This window comes from Leucopleurus acutus (assembly GCF_964270905.1).
Source record: "Leucopleurus acutus genome assembly, chromosome: 3".
In the NCBI taxonomy this organism is placed as follows: domain Eukaryota; kingdom Metazoa; phylum Chordata; class Mammalia; order Artiodactyla; family Delphinidae; genus Leucopleurus; species Leucopleurus acutus.
The window spans coordinates 114,745,505-114,761,225 of NC_139145.1; the positions used below are offsets into that span (position 1 = coordinate 114,745,505).

Consider the following 15,721-nt stretch of genomic DNA (forward strand, 5'->3'; position numbering starts at 1 on the left):
AAATTTGTTTATATGGAGTATTTGTAAATCCTTGCAAGTCTCTTGGCATTTCTGTATCATGCTTTCTGTCCTCCTAAGTTCATTCTTTGATGTGGGACTTGATGCTGACAAATTTACCGCAGGTTTAAATAGTCTTCAGTAGCATCCTTTTAGTTCTAGATTTCAGCTGCTTTGGTAATAGAGGTCTCAATTCTCAACTTTACACATGTATTTATTTGTTATACTACTCTAGGAAGAGCTTAGCTTATTTTGCAGAAGATACCTATAAATGACTCATTAACTGAAAATTCTAAATCAGAATAAAAATCACTTTCCTCAGATGTTATCAGTGCAAACTTCGGGAAGTTAAAATGCCAATAAATTTAAGAAATGTCTGCGTGCATCATTACATGCTAGCTTTAACTTGTTTTTCTACTTTAAATAAAATGAATTTACACACTTAATACCTCGTTTCACAGGGCATATATTTCAAGACTCAAGAAATGTATTAAATGTATTAACTAGGATTTAACTGAAGAAATTATAATTAAAAACATGAGAAATATGGTTCTATTTTTATATAGATGTGCATATTTGAAAAGTGTATATAATATTAAATAAGAATACTTCTAACAGGTTGTACATATTAGATTAATATTTTTTAAACGGAAATGTTTTATTCCTAATATACAACCTGCTCTATCACTTTTTCTCAGTTGTTGCATTTAGAGTTCCATGAACAAACATGCATTTTTATAAGGTTGGTAGTCAAAGTACTAAACAAAAGATTGGTTTATTGTATATTTTGAAGTTATCCAGAGTATTCATATTATGAGCCTTAACCAGAAGCCATATTTTTTTCATTATTATGAGTTTTGAGCCTTGCAAAGTTAGTTCATGATCTAGCTCTGGGATGATTTCAGTACTATCAGTAGGATCTCTGTTTTACTTTTAAAACTGTAATTGCGTTTCTTGAAGCAGTTTTAATTGTAAGAGACCCAAGCCAACTGCTTATTCCAAATTTCCTCCTCTTATTCATTTTCTTCTTATGAATTAAATTGGAAATCTAAAACTTACAAGAAATTTTTAAAATCTTCTTTACTTATTTTATTTACATTTTAGCAGTTAATTACAGCTGATTAACCTAAATTAAGTGCTGTCCAGTGCCTCACCAAAATTAGGTAAATTCTAATGAAGCAACAAATTCTGTATCTGAGAATTTTTAAATATTTCTCCAGTAACTTTACCTTTATTATGCATGAGCAGGCTGTATAGTATTTGAAGTCTGTTTTTGTAGAAGAAACTTTTAATGATATCTTGGCATATTTTTCTTTCTCGTTAATTTAAGAATACCTGATATATTTTCATTTAGAAAAAATCTCTGGTTTAAGAAACCTAGAATGGCTACTTAATTTCATTATGATTTATACCTCCATCTTCTGGGTTGCTAGCTAGCAAGATGCTAATTCTTTAAATGGCCAGACATTGACTATTTTCTGGCCCTTAACCACCGCAGGCAATCATATTTGATGCCCCTTAATTAGAGCACCTTTTTTTCTTTCCAGGTTCTTTTTCCACCTCAGCAATCGAGACAATACATTTGCTTACCATGCTGCTCTCCTAAGTGTTCTTTTGCATGTAAATTAATCTTGATTCAGTTTACACTGTCATGCTGAGTGGTACAAATTGCCTATAACAATAAAACAGCATGAGTTAAAAATAAAGGGGGGTGGGAAGGCAGATTGAATGTGTGCCTTACTTGATAGCATGTTACTTTGCTTTATGCCAATACATTAGCTGGCGATAATGAATCTTCTGTTCTGAAAAGCATGGTTTAGTTGATTTTTTTAAATTTTACTTCAGTGGAGCAATACCTTGTCTCTTATAGACCAAGTTAGACAAACCATTAATGACAAGAGTGTTAAGGTTAAATATGAAGCAATGCATTCACTTCTCTGAGTGCTATCCATCTTTCCATTTACAGGAGCTTGACAAAAGTACTGGCTTTGTACAACATTTCCTTTAATTACAGGCGGAGGGAAACAGGCTTTTAACATAAACATAGTTGCATTCATTTATTCAGAAGTTGCTCTTCAATAGAGCTTAATGGAGAAGGTTTAAATCCTAAATGAGTACACACATCTCTCAGCAGTGTTATGTCAGCAGCCACTGTGCTTTACTTAAAAGCAGTGTTTGCTTGTGTGGTTTTTAAAGCTTTTGCCTAATATTGAAGTTATACAGTCTAAGACAGAACATAGTGTCCCCGAGTTTGAAAGTGGTTAGTAAAAACTGTTCTTTGTTAAAAGCTAAGTAAGTCTTTTTACAGTGTTAGGCTTTAGTCTTCATGCTGCTAAATCATAGGGGTTTTAAAATGTTTCTGTTGTATTTGCAATAAATAACAAAATTAAATACATAATCCTAAAGGTGGAGGGCCTTTTGAAAACATAAAATCAGCTTTTACCATTTTCATAAATTTTATAAACTATTGTACACATATCATATATCTAAAAAGATAATCATTTTTAGTAGATACCGTTAGGAGTCAATGACTTACATCACAGATCCAGATAGATGGCATTTATTATAACTATTTTGGTTTTTTTTAACCGGGTACTTAATTTCAGTATTTGTTCCAAGAGTTTGATATGTTATTGAATTTGTCCTTTGAACATTTGTACATAAGATTCTGATATTAATGGCATGCCTTGTGTTAATTCTATATGGTTTTTGTTCATGATTTTGCTTAACTTAGTTTCTTTCTTAACTATTATTTGAAGTGTCTCTGGGATTTAAGTTTTTCCAATTTACATTGTTTCCTTTGTGTTCAAATGTTTTTGCTTCAGAAATTTCAGTTGTTTTTGTCAGTAACCATAGTTCCACTTACTAGGCAAATACTGTTATCACTAAGTGTAGCTTAGATACTTGTCTATGTTTTAGAACCACGTAACTGTTCGGTGACTTTCAGTCACTGTTGAGATAACTTTGATCCATTATATTGAGACCAGTATAGAAACAATATAGAAACAATATAGTGTTTCTAGTTATTCCAGAAACACTTTGATTTGTTCTGAAGCAGCATTTGGTAAGAGAGATCTTTGAATGAAAAGGAGAAGGAAAAAAAAACCAAACTCCTAAAAGGTAAAACCTTAATAGTTCATAAAGCCCAAATTAATTGTGTATATTTTAAAGGGAGTGAAATTGGAATTTTATCTTTGTGATTCTATGCTTTTATCAATCTTAGTATTTAAAATTAGGTTATTAAGAGTGATGTTTGACTGCATTTTTACACATTTTTCCACACAACGAGGATTTAAAAAAATTTTTTAATCAGTTGCAGTTCATTTTAATTTTATGAAAATTATCTTGTAAATTACATTCTGAAGTGGTATTTCTTCTCTTACAAAGTTTTTAAATTTTGGCTATGAATTTTAAATTGTTTAATGTAATTTTCATAAAGAAATTAGTAAAAGGGAGACGCCTTTTGCTCTTACAGGAATGCTAACGGGAATGAATGAAACTTCTACTGTAATTATTGCTGCACCGCAGAATTTCACTTCCTCTGTGATCCTTCAGAAGGTTGTAAACGTAGCCAACGTAGGTGTAGTCCCTTCTGGCCAAGATAATATACACAGGTAGGTTCACTGACACGTGATGTGGAGATAACTTGTCTACATGTATAAATCTATACTTTTCAATTCATAATTTTCCTTGAAAATAAAAACCCCTAAACATATATGTGCCCCTCCTTTTTTATGATGATACATTTGATTGATTGGTTTGGATTAAGGCCCTCTTCCCTATTTCATACAATCCTTAGTACACAGATATGGGCTTTCCTGAAAGATACAGATAGTATACCTGCATTTTATAGTAGCTTGGTGATTTGTAAAGGTACCTTGTGTGAGATATGGCTGAGAATTTCTTGTTTCACCAGATTCAGTGAATTCCAGGAAGAACTGTTTTATAAAGCAATGGATTTGGACTTTTTTACTTGAAAAGGGGGAAGTTTGGGTATAGATTTCCTTTTGACAGCAATTCCCTAAGGCTGCTTCCAGTAATAAGGAGCTGCTAGACAACCAACATGGGGCCAAATGCAGCTTCTGTTTCTTAGGCCAGGAAATATCTTCACCACCAACCATCTAAAACATGAGGTCCACGTTATTTGTCCTTAAAGGTAACAGAAAATGTGATTAGGATGTGCCTTCTTTGTATCCTTATAAATGCTAGTGGCTTGAAATGAAAGTAAAATAATTACTCCTTAAATAAACATGCAGTTGTTACTTAGTCCTCTGTGAGTTTAAAGGAATTCATTGCAAACTATCTTTTAATTCCTCTGCCATTCTACTGCCAATGGCATACTTCCACCATTACATTTAGGAAATAAATTGAAAATCAAAGAGAACACCTTCAACCCTTTAAAAATGTATTTTTAAATTAATACAGGGGCAAGAGAGGCCGCATATAAAGAGTTCTGTGGGTGATCTGGATTTTTTTAGACTCAGTTCTGCCATTATTGGGCTTTATAACTTCTCCTTATGGGCTTTAAGTACCTCATCTGTTTGGAAATTGATGGCAGGGAAAGAAGGTGATTGAAATGAAATTCTGTTATCTATGGAAGAACATTGGACTTGACATCAGAAGAGCTGAGTTCAAGTCTTGATCTGCCATTACAGAGTTGCCTAACTTCATCTACTAATCATGACAGAATGAAAACTGCATGTACTAGTCAAAAATCAAATTTGCCTTGTGCCTTTTTTTTGCGAAGAGGAGGTCCTTAAGTAAGTTGCTCAAGAGATCTGATGCTTCCATTTCTTAATTTTTGATAAGCCCTATCTATCTCACATAGGGTGGTGATAAAATAATAAAATGGATATAAGGTCATCATATCGGTACCGCCATGCAAATATACACCTTACCTATCAGTTAGCATTGGTCAGTAGGGGAAAAAATGAACAAAAAGAAGGCTTTTAGTAAAAATTTTTGGTTCTGAGTCTTCCTTGTTTTGTTTTCTGCTTTAAATACTTTTTTTCACTTTCCTGAGTGATTTTCTTCAGCAGAAGTTGTTCTGTTTTATTTATGGATCCTTTGAATTATTGAAATTACTAAAACACCAAAATATTGTACATCAACTTTAACTTTTAGCTTATGCTGTATGAAATTTTACCTGACACATCTAGTATCCAGCAATACTTCAGTCTTATTTTAATATGTTCCTTTGTAGTAGGCAAAACAACATAGGGTAACCCTTGTTTATGTTGGAACTTCTAATTAAGTTTTTGTTTTGCTTTGTATGCGGGTTTTTAACTTTTCTGAAAGCAATGACAGTGTTCCAGGTTTTTGTTTCTTAGAAGAAAATAGCCAGATTACCTTCTCAAAACCAACTGATATGAAAGCCATTTTCCTATTGGGAAAAAGACTAAGTAAGACACTTAGCACAGTTGTATAATTCTTATTAAAGCATAAAGTTTGCCTATAACTTGTCTTGGTGGTTTAGAACTTAATGCCTGTTCACAGGATTAAGTTACAGTCAATTCTCAATTATCCATACCAGTGCAGGGGAGACACACAACTAGGAACCATTTCTATCTGCCTTTGGAGTGCAGAGTTTGCACTTATACTTAATGGCCATGGTCCTCATACACTTCTGCAATGTGTTGACACTTTTCCAGTCCAGCCTTATCACAGTGGCCTGGTAATTGGCTCTGTAACTTGGTGGAGGAGCCGGAAGTGAATAAAATGAGCCAAAAGTGAATAAAATGCCTATATATAATTCTAAATAGGCTGTGCTATCTTAACCTGCCTCACAAGTCTCATTGTACTTATGGAAAATGTTTTACATTTGCTTTTTTTATAGTAAGGTATGGCTATAATAATGTTTTAAATTTTAGAAGCCTTCCAATAAATACCTAGAGTTATTTGTAGTTTTCATACAGATATTGGCAAAAATTACTATCCCACAGATGTAACATTTTTTGCCATTCTTTTATGCTCAGTAAGTTAAAACTGAAATAAACAGTTGGTAGTACAGTCTATACCAATAGCTTTCTTAATTTCATTTAAAATGAAATAGCAATTACTGTTTATAATAACAAAAATTAACAGTTTACCACTTTATTGAATTGTATTAATGTTTTTGACAGTGTTCAGTAGGGGATTACCCTGTGGGATGAATGAGTTTATATATCTAAGCCTTTATATGATTTAATTGTTAGTAATAAAATTGAAATCTCTATGAGATTTTTGAATGACTTCTCTATTCTTCTGTGGTAGTTGCTTTTTTGAGTTTATGAAAAATAGGACCAAAACCATTATTGTATTTATTAATCGTAATCATTTTTAATAAAAAAAACAATAAGCTTGAAAAGCATTTTGACCATTAGTATTTTAAGAAATTAAAATTTTCAGTACAATAAATTATTCTTGGCTGGCCTACCTATGTTCTATTTAATTTTTCAGGATCTTTCATTTCTGAGAGGACTTTTTAATTAGCATTAGAATATCCTTTCTGACCATTCAATGAATTAAGTTCCCATTGTCTAGTTTTAGGATAATTTATTCCTACTACTCTTTACAATTTGAATATTTTTTACATTAAATACCAAGTTAAAAAGTATTTAACATAAGAATTAGCTAAGAAAAAGTGAATCTTCATTAATATGTAGAAGTGTATAACAGTATAAAGTAGAAATTTTAATTGAATACATAAGAGAAAATGGTTCCTAACACATTAGCAGCAAATACCTCCGTTAAGAAAAAGTCAATTAAAGGAGCACAAGTTTTATGGAATTCAATTCAAAAACCAGGAGCATTTTCAGCATAGTTAACCGGTTTCAAAGATCAGTTGAGAAAGTAGAACTACTTTCAGATTATGTGACATTTAGTTTTGATTTTCTAAATGAACCATAGAATCAGAAAGCCAGCCAGTATACTATTGAAAGACTTAATTTTATCTTCATTTCTGTGGTATGTACTTACTGGTTGAAAAAGCTGCTCTTTGAGAACAAAGCCATCTTATTGAGATCTACAGAGTTATGGTCATTGTGCCAATCTGCTGTTTTCCAAATTACAGTTACCACATGATAAGGGGTAATAGAGAAGTCAGAATCAAAAAAATCATAAAAAGCATTTATTAAATATATAGCCGAACATCTTCACGTCCTATGTTAGATACTCACATATAAGAATGTGAGACACTGTGAAAGTCTTAAAACACATTATTTAAAACAATATTAATAGAGTATATACAAAGGGCAGAATGAACAACAGTAAACCAGTATATGAATAGACGGAAAAGTTAAAAGGTGAAGATTTTATGTGTTTTAGGGGAGGTTAGAGAGACTAGCATTGGAAATCCTAGGTTTATCCCGGGCCAGAAAAAATTTCTTGTGTCCCTCCAAAAAAGAAATTTAAGTGTTTATGAAGGAGATTCGTATTCAATAGTGTAGAAACTGAGGTGCATTTGCTTTAATTACATTGCTTGTCCTCTGATAAACTAATGAATAAAAATGACCAAAATGCAGAAGCCAAAAAATCTATACCTTCAAAATCTCTAACGTTCTAAAATATAGTTCTAAAAGAACTATATGGGAGTTTGTAAAACTCAGATTCCTGGGACCCACACCCAAAAACTCAGATTCAGGACTGCTGGGGCAGGACCCAGTATTCCAAGTGGTTGCAGATAAGTGTTCCAAAAGTTCATAGTTAATGCTAGCCACATGGCATGTTTTAAAATATATTTTTCTGTGTTTATGTTTCTTTTTTACAGGTTAGTCATTCAGGAACATCAGTAAACAAGATGTTTGATTTAGGTTTTTCTTCTTTTTATCCAGTGTGTTCCAGCCAAGAAAGTCTTTTGTTAACTAGAGTAGCACATTACAGTGGTAGCTCTGAAACACTCTTAGACCATAAGTAAAAGTTTGCCTTTCAGCAGTCTCAACATTTTACATTTTAACCCAGTTTCAGGAATTCTGACATTCATATACAGTAGGATTGTTAAAAACAGTTGTCATACAACCTACTTATTTTTCCCTTTCGTGAACAACAAATTGACCTTATAAGGGGTGATATTTGAGTGAAAACAGAAAGCCATGTCTCTGCCACGATTCTATTTTAGTTCTTACCTTATTCAGTAAGACCTTAGGACAGCTTTCATTAACTTGTATTCAGTACTTACGTTCTTTTTTTCCCCCTGTATATCGTAATCTATGGTTTGGATTTTGTTTATCCTGTCACTTTTTTAATTTGCAAATTTTGAACATATACAACCTGTGAATAATTACAATCCTTACAGAATAAATGTTGTTTTACTGTTGTTACTTAGGTCCTTAACTATTAGAAAAATCAGGTGTTGTGAATGGAACTGTGAATCCATGGCAACCTAGTAGCCAACTTTTTAATTTATCAACACATTTAAAGACAGTTTATTGTTTTAGGATTAAAATAAATTTTTTTTTACTTAAAGTAGTTGTAAAGAACAACTTATTTCATTTCTAGTCCTTAAACTCATCCAGTGAATCACTGTTGTATACATGTTTATGGTTATTAATAGGGGAAATACTGGTATATGCCATTGTTTCTATCCTAAAATATCTATATTGTGTAACTCCTTCATTCAATATTTTTTGAAGACCTTTGTGACAGATTTTGTTGCTGCTGGGGTTAGAAACATGAATGACATAGTTACTTCTTGGTGGGAGTCTTTGATATTTTCCTTTTTTTGGTTCTTAGGTTGATCAACCTTTGGGTTATTGTTTTTGTTTGCTAGTTGTTTTATTTCTTTTCCCCTGATAACTATGGAATATTTAAATACTGGGTCATTTTGAAGGACCATAATGGATAAGAATGACATTTGATGGCTTGGTGCCCTAATTTTATAAGCCTGATACTATAGTCACCATACTTCATCTGTCTTAAAACAAAGGTTTGTACAAACAGTTGTTAATATAAAGATGCCAGGCTTCGGTCTTTTCTATAATATGACAAATTGGAGAGAATGTCCAGAGGTTAGGACTTGGCACTTTCACTGCAGAGGGCCCAGGGTTCAATCCCTGGTCAGGGAACTAAGATCCCCACAAGCCACATGTCACAGCCAAAAAAAAAAACAAACAAATAAACAGACAAAAAACAAATTGGCATCTCAAACCAGGACTAAGATTTGTGGAACCGATTTCGTGATCAGTTTTTCTCACATTGGTGGTTGTCCACTAGAGGGCAGCACTGCTTTTTTATCTGACTGCTTTGATCTCTGCAGGCTCTGAGCAGCAATTCATTGAAAAGCAAATGTGGACCTCTAATTTTTACATAGAAGGCGGCATATTTGGATATTTCAGAAATAACCAAACTGCAGTTGATTTTTGCTTTAAAACATTGTATATTTAAATTTTATTTAATTCCACTGTTTGTGAAGTAATATTCTACAATGCAACAATTTTACAAATAGGAATATATAAATGTTTTCATGTAAAAATGAAAGAAAGGTATTCTTGATGATTTTCCTTCTGGGTTGACAATTTTATAAGGAATCAAAGAGAATGGGGTAAGAATTTATTTGTTTTACTCTCTGGTTTTCTGTTAAGTCCTATCCCACCCCACCCGCACCAAACAGACAAACCAAAAATGCTCTGGAATAACTGGAATGTTTCGTATCTCCTTTGAGAAAGTGCACTTAGATTTTCTTAGCTTTCCTGTATAAAGAGAATGCATCGTTGACAAGATAGTGTAGGGAATCACTTTTTATACCAATTCTAAAGATTAGAATAGAAAATAGAGAGTCCAAAATTCTGATGGTAGCTTATTTTTTGTTTTAACTATTCTAATCAGAATGTTAAAGGAAAACACTACAATATTGCTGACTTTTTTAAAAATAATAGGGAAAAATACATTGCTTTGGATAAATTCTTTAAACTTGAACCACATGTAAATATTTTCTTAATATTAATTCAATAGTGTAATGAGCTTAACTTCAAAATACACTTTTATAGTCAACGAAATGGGATTTTTTTACAACTTACAAATTCTCTGCCTTTTGAAAATGTTATGCTATATTAGCTCAAAATTATAAGGGTTTATCATTTTAAATCCTTTGGAAAATAATACTCCAAATCAACATGCTTTGGTATTCGATGTTAGGAGGCTTATTGAAACCGGTATTTCTTACGTATAGTCATTGTGCGACTTCATTACACATTTGTCAACTTTGGACTAATTATTTTTATATAGCTAGGGCAGGGCACTGCATCTTGTGATCGTCTTTCTTACTAATAGGATTCTGTCTGCTTCAGCAAACAGTAATTGAAGGCTTCATGTACAGAGTGGGAAAAAAAAAAGTTTTAGCCTGAGTGGGCCATTGTCACAGCTCCTGGTAACCAGTAGAACAGAAAACACAAGAAAATTGAACTCAGAATAGAAAAATCAGAAACCAGGAAGACTATCCAAGAGAAGAAAAAGCATGTCTTTGAGCTGTTGCGTTAAGTGTAGCAAATATGATTCTGCGTAAAAAAGTTTTATGTTTCTGAATACCCTGGAGATTGATGCAGCCTCTCAGATAAATATTTTTTAATTCATGTTGTTCTATCAACATTTCAGTTATTAAACCAGTTGAGTTGTAGGATTCTTTTCCTTCCAACAAAGAGCATTTAAGGTCCATAGGCATTTTCCTACCAATCTAAAAGAAGTATGGTTTAAGTGCATGAAGGAGTAAGTCCGTGCATCGTAAATAATATATTTGTTCAAATTCATTGTCGTTATTTGACCTGTTCTCATAATTTTGTCAGTAGTTAAAACAAATTAACTTTTTTAGAAGAGTAGTACATACTTTGATTTAGGTTTGGCAACCACCTTATTTCATCTTTTTCTTTAAATCTTAGGAATTCTTACGGACTTCAAAGATTAAATGTCAATTGTTAGAGACAATAGACAAAAAGACATTTAACAAGATGAAATACAAATATATCCAAACAGTTTTACCTTCTCAGTTGGTGATTAGAAACAGTGAGTGCTTGGTGGTAGGATGAAAATGAAAAATACCTAGCTGGTATCCTTTTAATAACATGGAGCCCATCTTACGTAGGCAATACATCTGTAACTGTCATCCACTTATTTGTTCTCATCTGTGGTGTTACTGGTGTTTGAGGTTGGTTGGTCTCCCAGTCGTCCCTCCCTACATTACAGCTCCATTCAATGTTTTGTATTTTTCATTGCTGGTGTGTCTTTTGAAGGAGTGGGGGTGGGGAATGTTTATTTTTTTTAATCTTTAAAGGCAGAACTTTAAAATGTGTTGTGGCAAAGCATCAAGTCAAGACGCTTTGAATTACAGAATATTACAAATCAGGTACACAACTTTTGAAGAGAAAAATCCTTCTTAAAGTTTCTGGAACAATAATAGATTATATGCATATTAGGTAAATAAGAAAAACCTTAATTTACCTGTTGACAGGTAAAAAACAAATATTAAGAGGGCATTTTGCATGTATTAAGAGAATGTGTGTGATCTAGAATCAGAAAGGTTGGGTTCAAATTCCTGCTCAACCATTCACTAGCTATATGTCCCTGAGCGAGTTTCTCAACATCTTTGGGCCTCAGTTTCCTCACCTACAAATTGATCTGACTCAGAATCAAATGAAGTAATGCAAGTGAAGTACTTAGTGCCCAGTGCACACAGCATTTAATAAATGATAGCTGCTATTATCATTACAGTGATCAAAAACTTCACAGATTTTCTGGAAAAAAAATTGTCACAGTGTGATCTTAGTTTGAGGCCAAGTACAAAGGTTCTTATGTCTGCCATTAAATTTAATATGCAGGTATTTGACCCAAGCTGTCTTTATAATCAGTGTTTCTTACATCCCAAAGCTAGCTGTTTGTTATTTACTAACTAGTACTCTTTCCATAACTATCTTTTAAACTATCTTTTAAATAGCCTGTTTGGAAGTTAAATGATTAATAAATTTTGGGGGGAGGGGGTGGCTTCTGCTTTCATGGACCAAAACAAACCAATTGTAATCATGCTGTGTTCCAATTAAATACATCCTTTTTGAACTGTGAAATGAGAATGTCAGAACATCTGATCTTCTGGTCTTCTGCTTGAAAACATTGCTTCTATCATTTGTGCCCATTAGAACATACAGACCTAGTTAAAAGGCAGTAGCTTTCACACCAGGTAACAGATTTTATTGCTAGGATGATTCGCTTAGCGTGTTTCCACTGCAGTGTAAGCAAATGCCTCTTATGTGCCCCTATTCTTTCCAGTATTGAGCATTTTGTGGTATTAGGATTTTTAAAACAGGTACAAGACACCAGTTTTAATCTCTGTAAACATACTGCCATCAAAATTGACATTTGTCTCTGCTGAGTTTATATTATTGTAACATCAACCCTAAGTTTTAATAGAAAAGAGATAAAATGTGCCTTGGGGCTGTGCAACCCTGACAGTCAACAGTCAGTAGGAACTTTTGCGTTCCTTTTCAGACACAGTCTTCTTCTCCGTGTTCCCAAGGCACAAGTGTTAAGTAAATAAAGACTATCATTGACATAATGATAACCCTGTCAGAAATAGGGACCTCTGCTGAAATATTTGTTGAATGAAGATTTGGTGATGACCACATCTGTGGGGAAAGTTGCATAAATGGGTGAGACAATAGAGCCACCTAGTATCTATCATCTGGTGACATGGTTTAACAGAAATACAGAAACAGGGCTCTCCTATGAAGCAGAAGAACCTCGAAAATTTGGACAAAAGAAATGCAGAAACCTGCAAGGGGTGATAGAAAAGAGAGGTCATTTCAGGGCTGGTCATCTTGTGTTCTCTCAAAGAGGCAGCTGAATTGCCCAGTTCCTAATCTCGTGTATGGGCGTCTAAAGAGCAAATGGGTATGTATGTCCAGAGCTTTATAAAACCTCTTTAAAAACATTGGTATGATTTCTGTTCCTAAACTGGCTCTACTTATAGTTGCTTCTCTCAGTGGAAAAACTGCTCTATCAGATTCCTTACAATTCTTCAGCATGTTTGGAGCGAGTACACAAATAAATGTCTACGAAGGTTTCTAACACACTTTGTCTACCACCCATTAACTAACATTTTAAAACACGACTTAAAAGTGTTGATAATATTTTCATCTTAGTAAAATTAGCATATTTGTCTTGCTTTTGATGCATTATTCTAATTATTGTTGGAAAATTGATTTTCATGATTCTGTTTAGGCCAAAAATGGCTTGTTAGGTCCCCACACAAAAAAAAAAAGAAAAGAAAAGAAAAAGAAAGAATCTAATATGTTATGAGATTTTGATGTCATTTTTTTAAAAAAACTCAAAAAAGAAATTACTTTTCATTTAAAGAGAATCTGCTTCCTGCTTAAGTGGCTAATATTTTAATTAAGTCAGGAGTGAAGTTTTTCTGAGTGTCTCCTGATAAACTCCCTCTTTTATGTTGATGGTAATTAAACAGATCCCCGAGGACGCGGTGGGCTCTGTGCAAGGCCCATGCTAATTGTCAGACATGAGACACTGACCAGTTGGTTGGCTCTTGAATAGGCCACAGCGCGCTGTCAGCGCAGCAGTCTGATTTTTATGTATTGTGAGCTGCTGTCAGGGCTAACTGGGTGCCATTGTGGCTGAAGATGTTGCGCAGATTGAGGCAGATGGCTCAGATTCAGACACGTGTCCTCCAGAAAGGGGAAAGGGGATCAGCCCTGCAGAGTGGGGTCACAGCAGGTCACAGACCTGCTCTACACTTGCTAGTGTGTTCAAAAGCTCATGCGCAGCAACTTTGTTTTTCTCCAGTCATCCCTGCAAGCAAACCCCGTCCCCCACCCCGTCCCCCCAAAAGTGTGGAACATGCTCTACGTGGAAAATGGAGGCCTAGGAGGGGACCACCCTCTTCCCGTCTCTGGGGCTCAACTGTGCAGGCAGAATGAATTAGCAGGATTGACAGAAGTTCATTGTGCCTCCAACGGCTTTGCAGTCAATTGCAGTGCTTAAAAGGCTAGTTTTGCTTTTAATTTCATGTAATTAGTAGGTTCTTCGTGTCTCGGAATTTAGTAATGGAGCCTTAGACCTCAAGTTTCCTCTTTTACATTCTAAAGCAGAAAGAAGATCTAACGTTATGAACGTTAAAAAAAATACAAGCGGAGGGAGCAGGGTGTTGCACTTGGCTCTCACGTGATTCTGTTACATGTCATCAACATTAGAGATTGAAGTTGAATATTGAACATGTCTGAATTCATTGAAACTTATGAAGAGTTTATAATGCACACAAAATTAATGTCTTGCATAATCATTTTCAGATGAGGAATTAAAAGTTCAAGCTCTTTGAGAAAGGTACCTTTTTCTTAACATGTTTTAAAGATAAAAATAGAGTGGTTTATTTTGAATGGCGCTATGCATGGTGAAATGTTAAATATCAAATGAATAAATGATTCCCAAATATGTAGTAATAGAGAATTATTCACATGCGTCTATTGGTCAAACTAATAAGTAAAATAGAATTCCTTTTTCTGCTCTGTTCCAAAGATACACTGAAATTACATGCTTGTGGTAAGCATGGTGCTGGGCAGTTTATTGATTTTTCAGAAGAATGCTTGGCTTTGGGTTTCTGGCAGTAGGGAACCTGTAATAAATTATTGAGAAAAAAACGAGTTATTTTAAACCTATTTGAATGTATGCTGTCTCCTTCTTTCCCCTCATGATAAAAGGTCTCTCTCTCTCTCTTTTTTTTTTTTTCTTCCAGGTTTGCAGCTAAAACTGTGCACAGTGGGTCATTGATGCTAGTCACGGTGGAACTGAAGGAAGACTCTACAGCCCAGCTTATCATAAACACTGAGAAAACTGTGATTGGTTCTCTTCTGCTGCGGGAGCTGAAGCCTGTCCTGTCCCAGGGGTAACCTGCTCACATCTGGACTTCAGAATCTGGCACACAACAAAAGTGCCTGGCATCCACTACTGCTGCCTTTCATTTATAATAATAGCCCTTCCATCTGGCAGTGGGGGAAGAATACACTCTGGACATTCTTGTCTCCTGCTTTAGAATGCTAGTGTGTATCTATCATGTATGCAGTACTTTCCCCCTTTTCGCTTTGCTAACCAAAGAACATATATTTTACTGTCAGTGATCTCAACTCCTAAATCCATGTGGCATTTTCTCTGTCCTGCTACTCCTGGCCTTCTCGGCTCCCTTCTCTTTTTCAACAATGATGGACATGAATTAGATACTTAAAGTTCATTGTAAATCATCTTCCCTCTCGCAGGAAGCAAAAATTAGCCTAGAAATAGTATAAATGGCCTCTCAGCTTGGTATGTGAAAATGGGATAGCATACTTTTTTAGAATTAAATTCAAAAGCAACGATTTGTCTGTAAAATTTTGTTCTATGAATTTCCTGGTGTTGTAACTGGTCATCATGAAATTATCTCTGAATAATAAGGTAAATAAACTAGCACCTGAATAACATTTGTCTTTGCATTTTTAATGAGAAATTGTTTATAATCCGTAAGTTCATATGCTGAGGTTTCCTTAAAATAAATATTTTGAGTGTTATATAATGCAGAGAAACAATGGGGTTTAGTTAGTGAAAGAAAAACTACTTTCAAACCAGGTAGATTTTCTACTTATGTCATAGTTAACTTCAAGAAAAAAGTTGATATGTTTAATAACAAAAATAAAAATCTTCATGTCTCTTTATGTACAATTTTGATCTCTTAGTAGAGATCTGATAACAAGGCCTATTACAACTACTGAAGAAATTCTTTGAA

At 34.0% G+C, this 15,721-nt stretch overlaps 1 protein-coding gene across 2 annotated transcripts in view; it reads left to right on the top strand.

Moving 5' to 3' along the window:
* The window catches only part of AP3B1 (adaptor related protein complex 3 subunit beta 1), a 273,819-nt gene extending 258,418 nt beyond the window's left edge, over positions 1–15,401 (top strand). For both annotated transcript variants that reach the window (XM_082835235.1, XM_082835236.1), the window contains exons 26-27: positions 3,473–3,611; positions 14,702–15,401. In XM_082835235.1, coding sequence (XP_082691361.1) covers positions 3,473–3,611; positions 14,702–14,855 — 293 coding nt within the window. In that variant the 3' untranslated portion in view covers positions 14,856–15,401. The remainder of the gene's footprint in view (positions 1–3,472; positions 3,612–14,701) is intronic.
* The last annotated feature ends 320 nt before the right edge of the window (positions 15,402–15,721 follow it).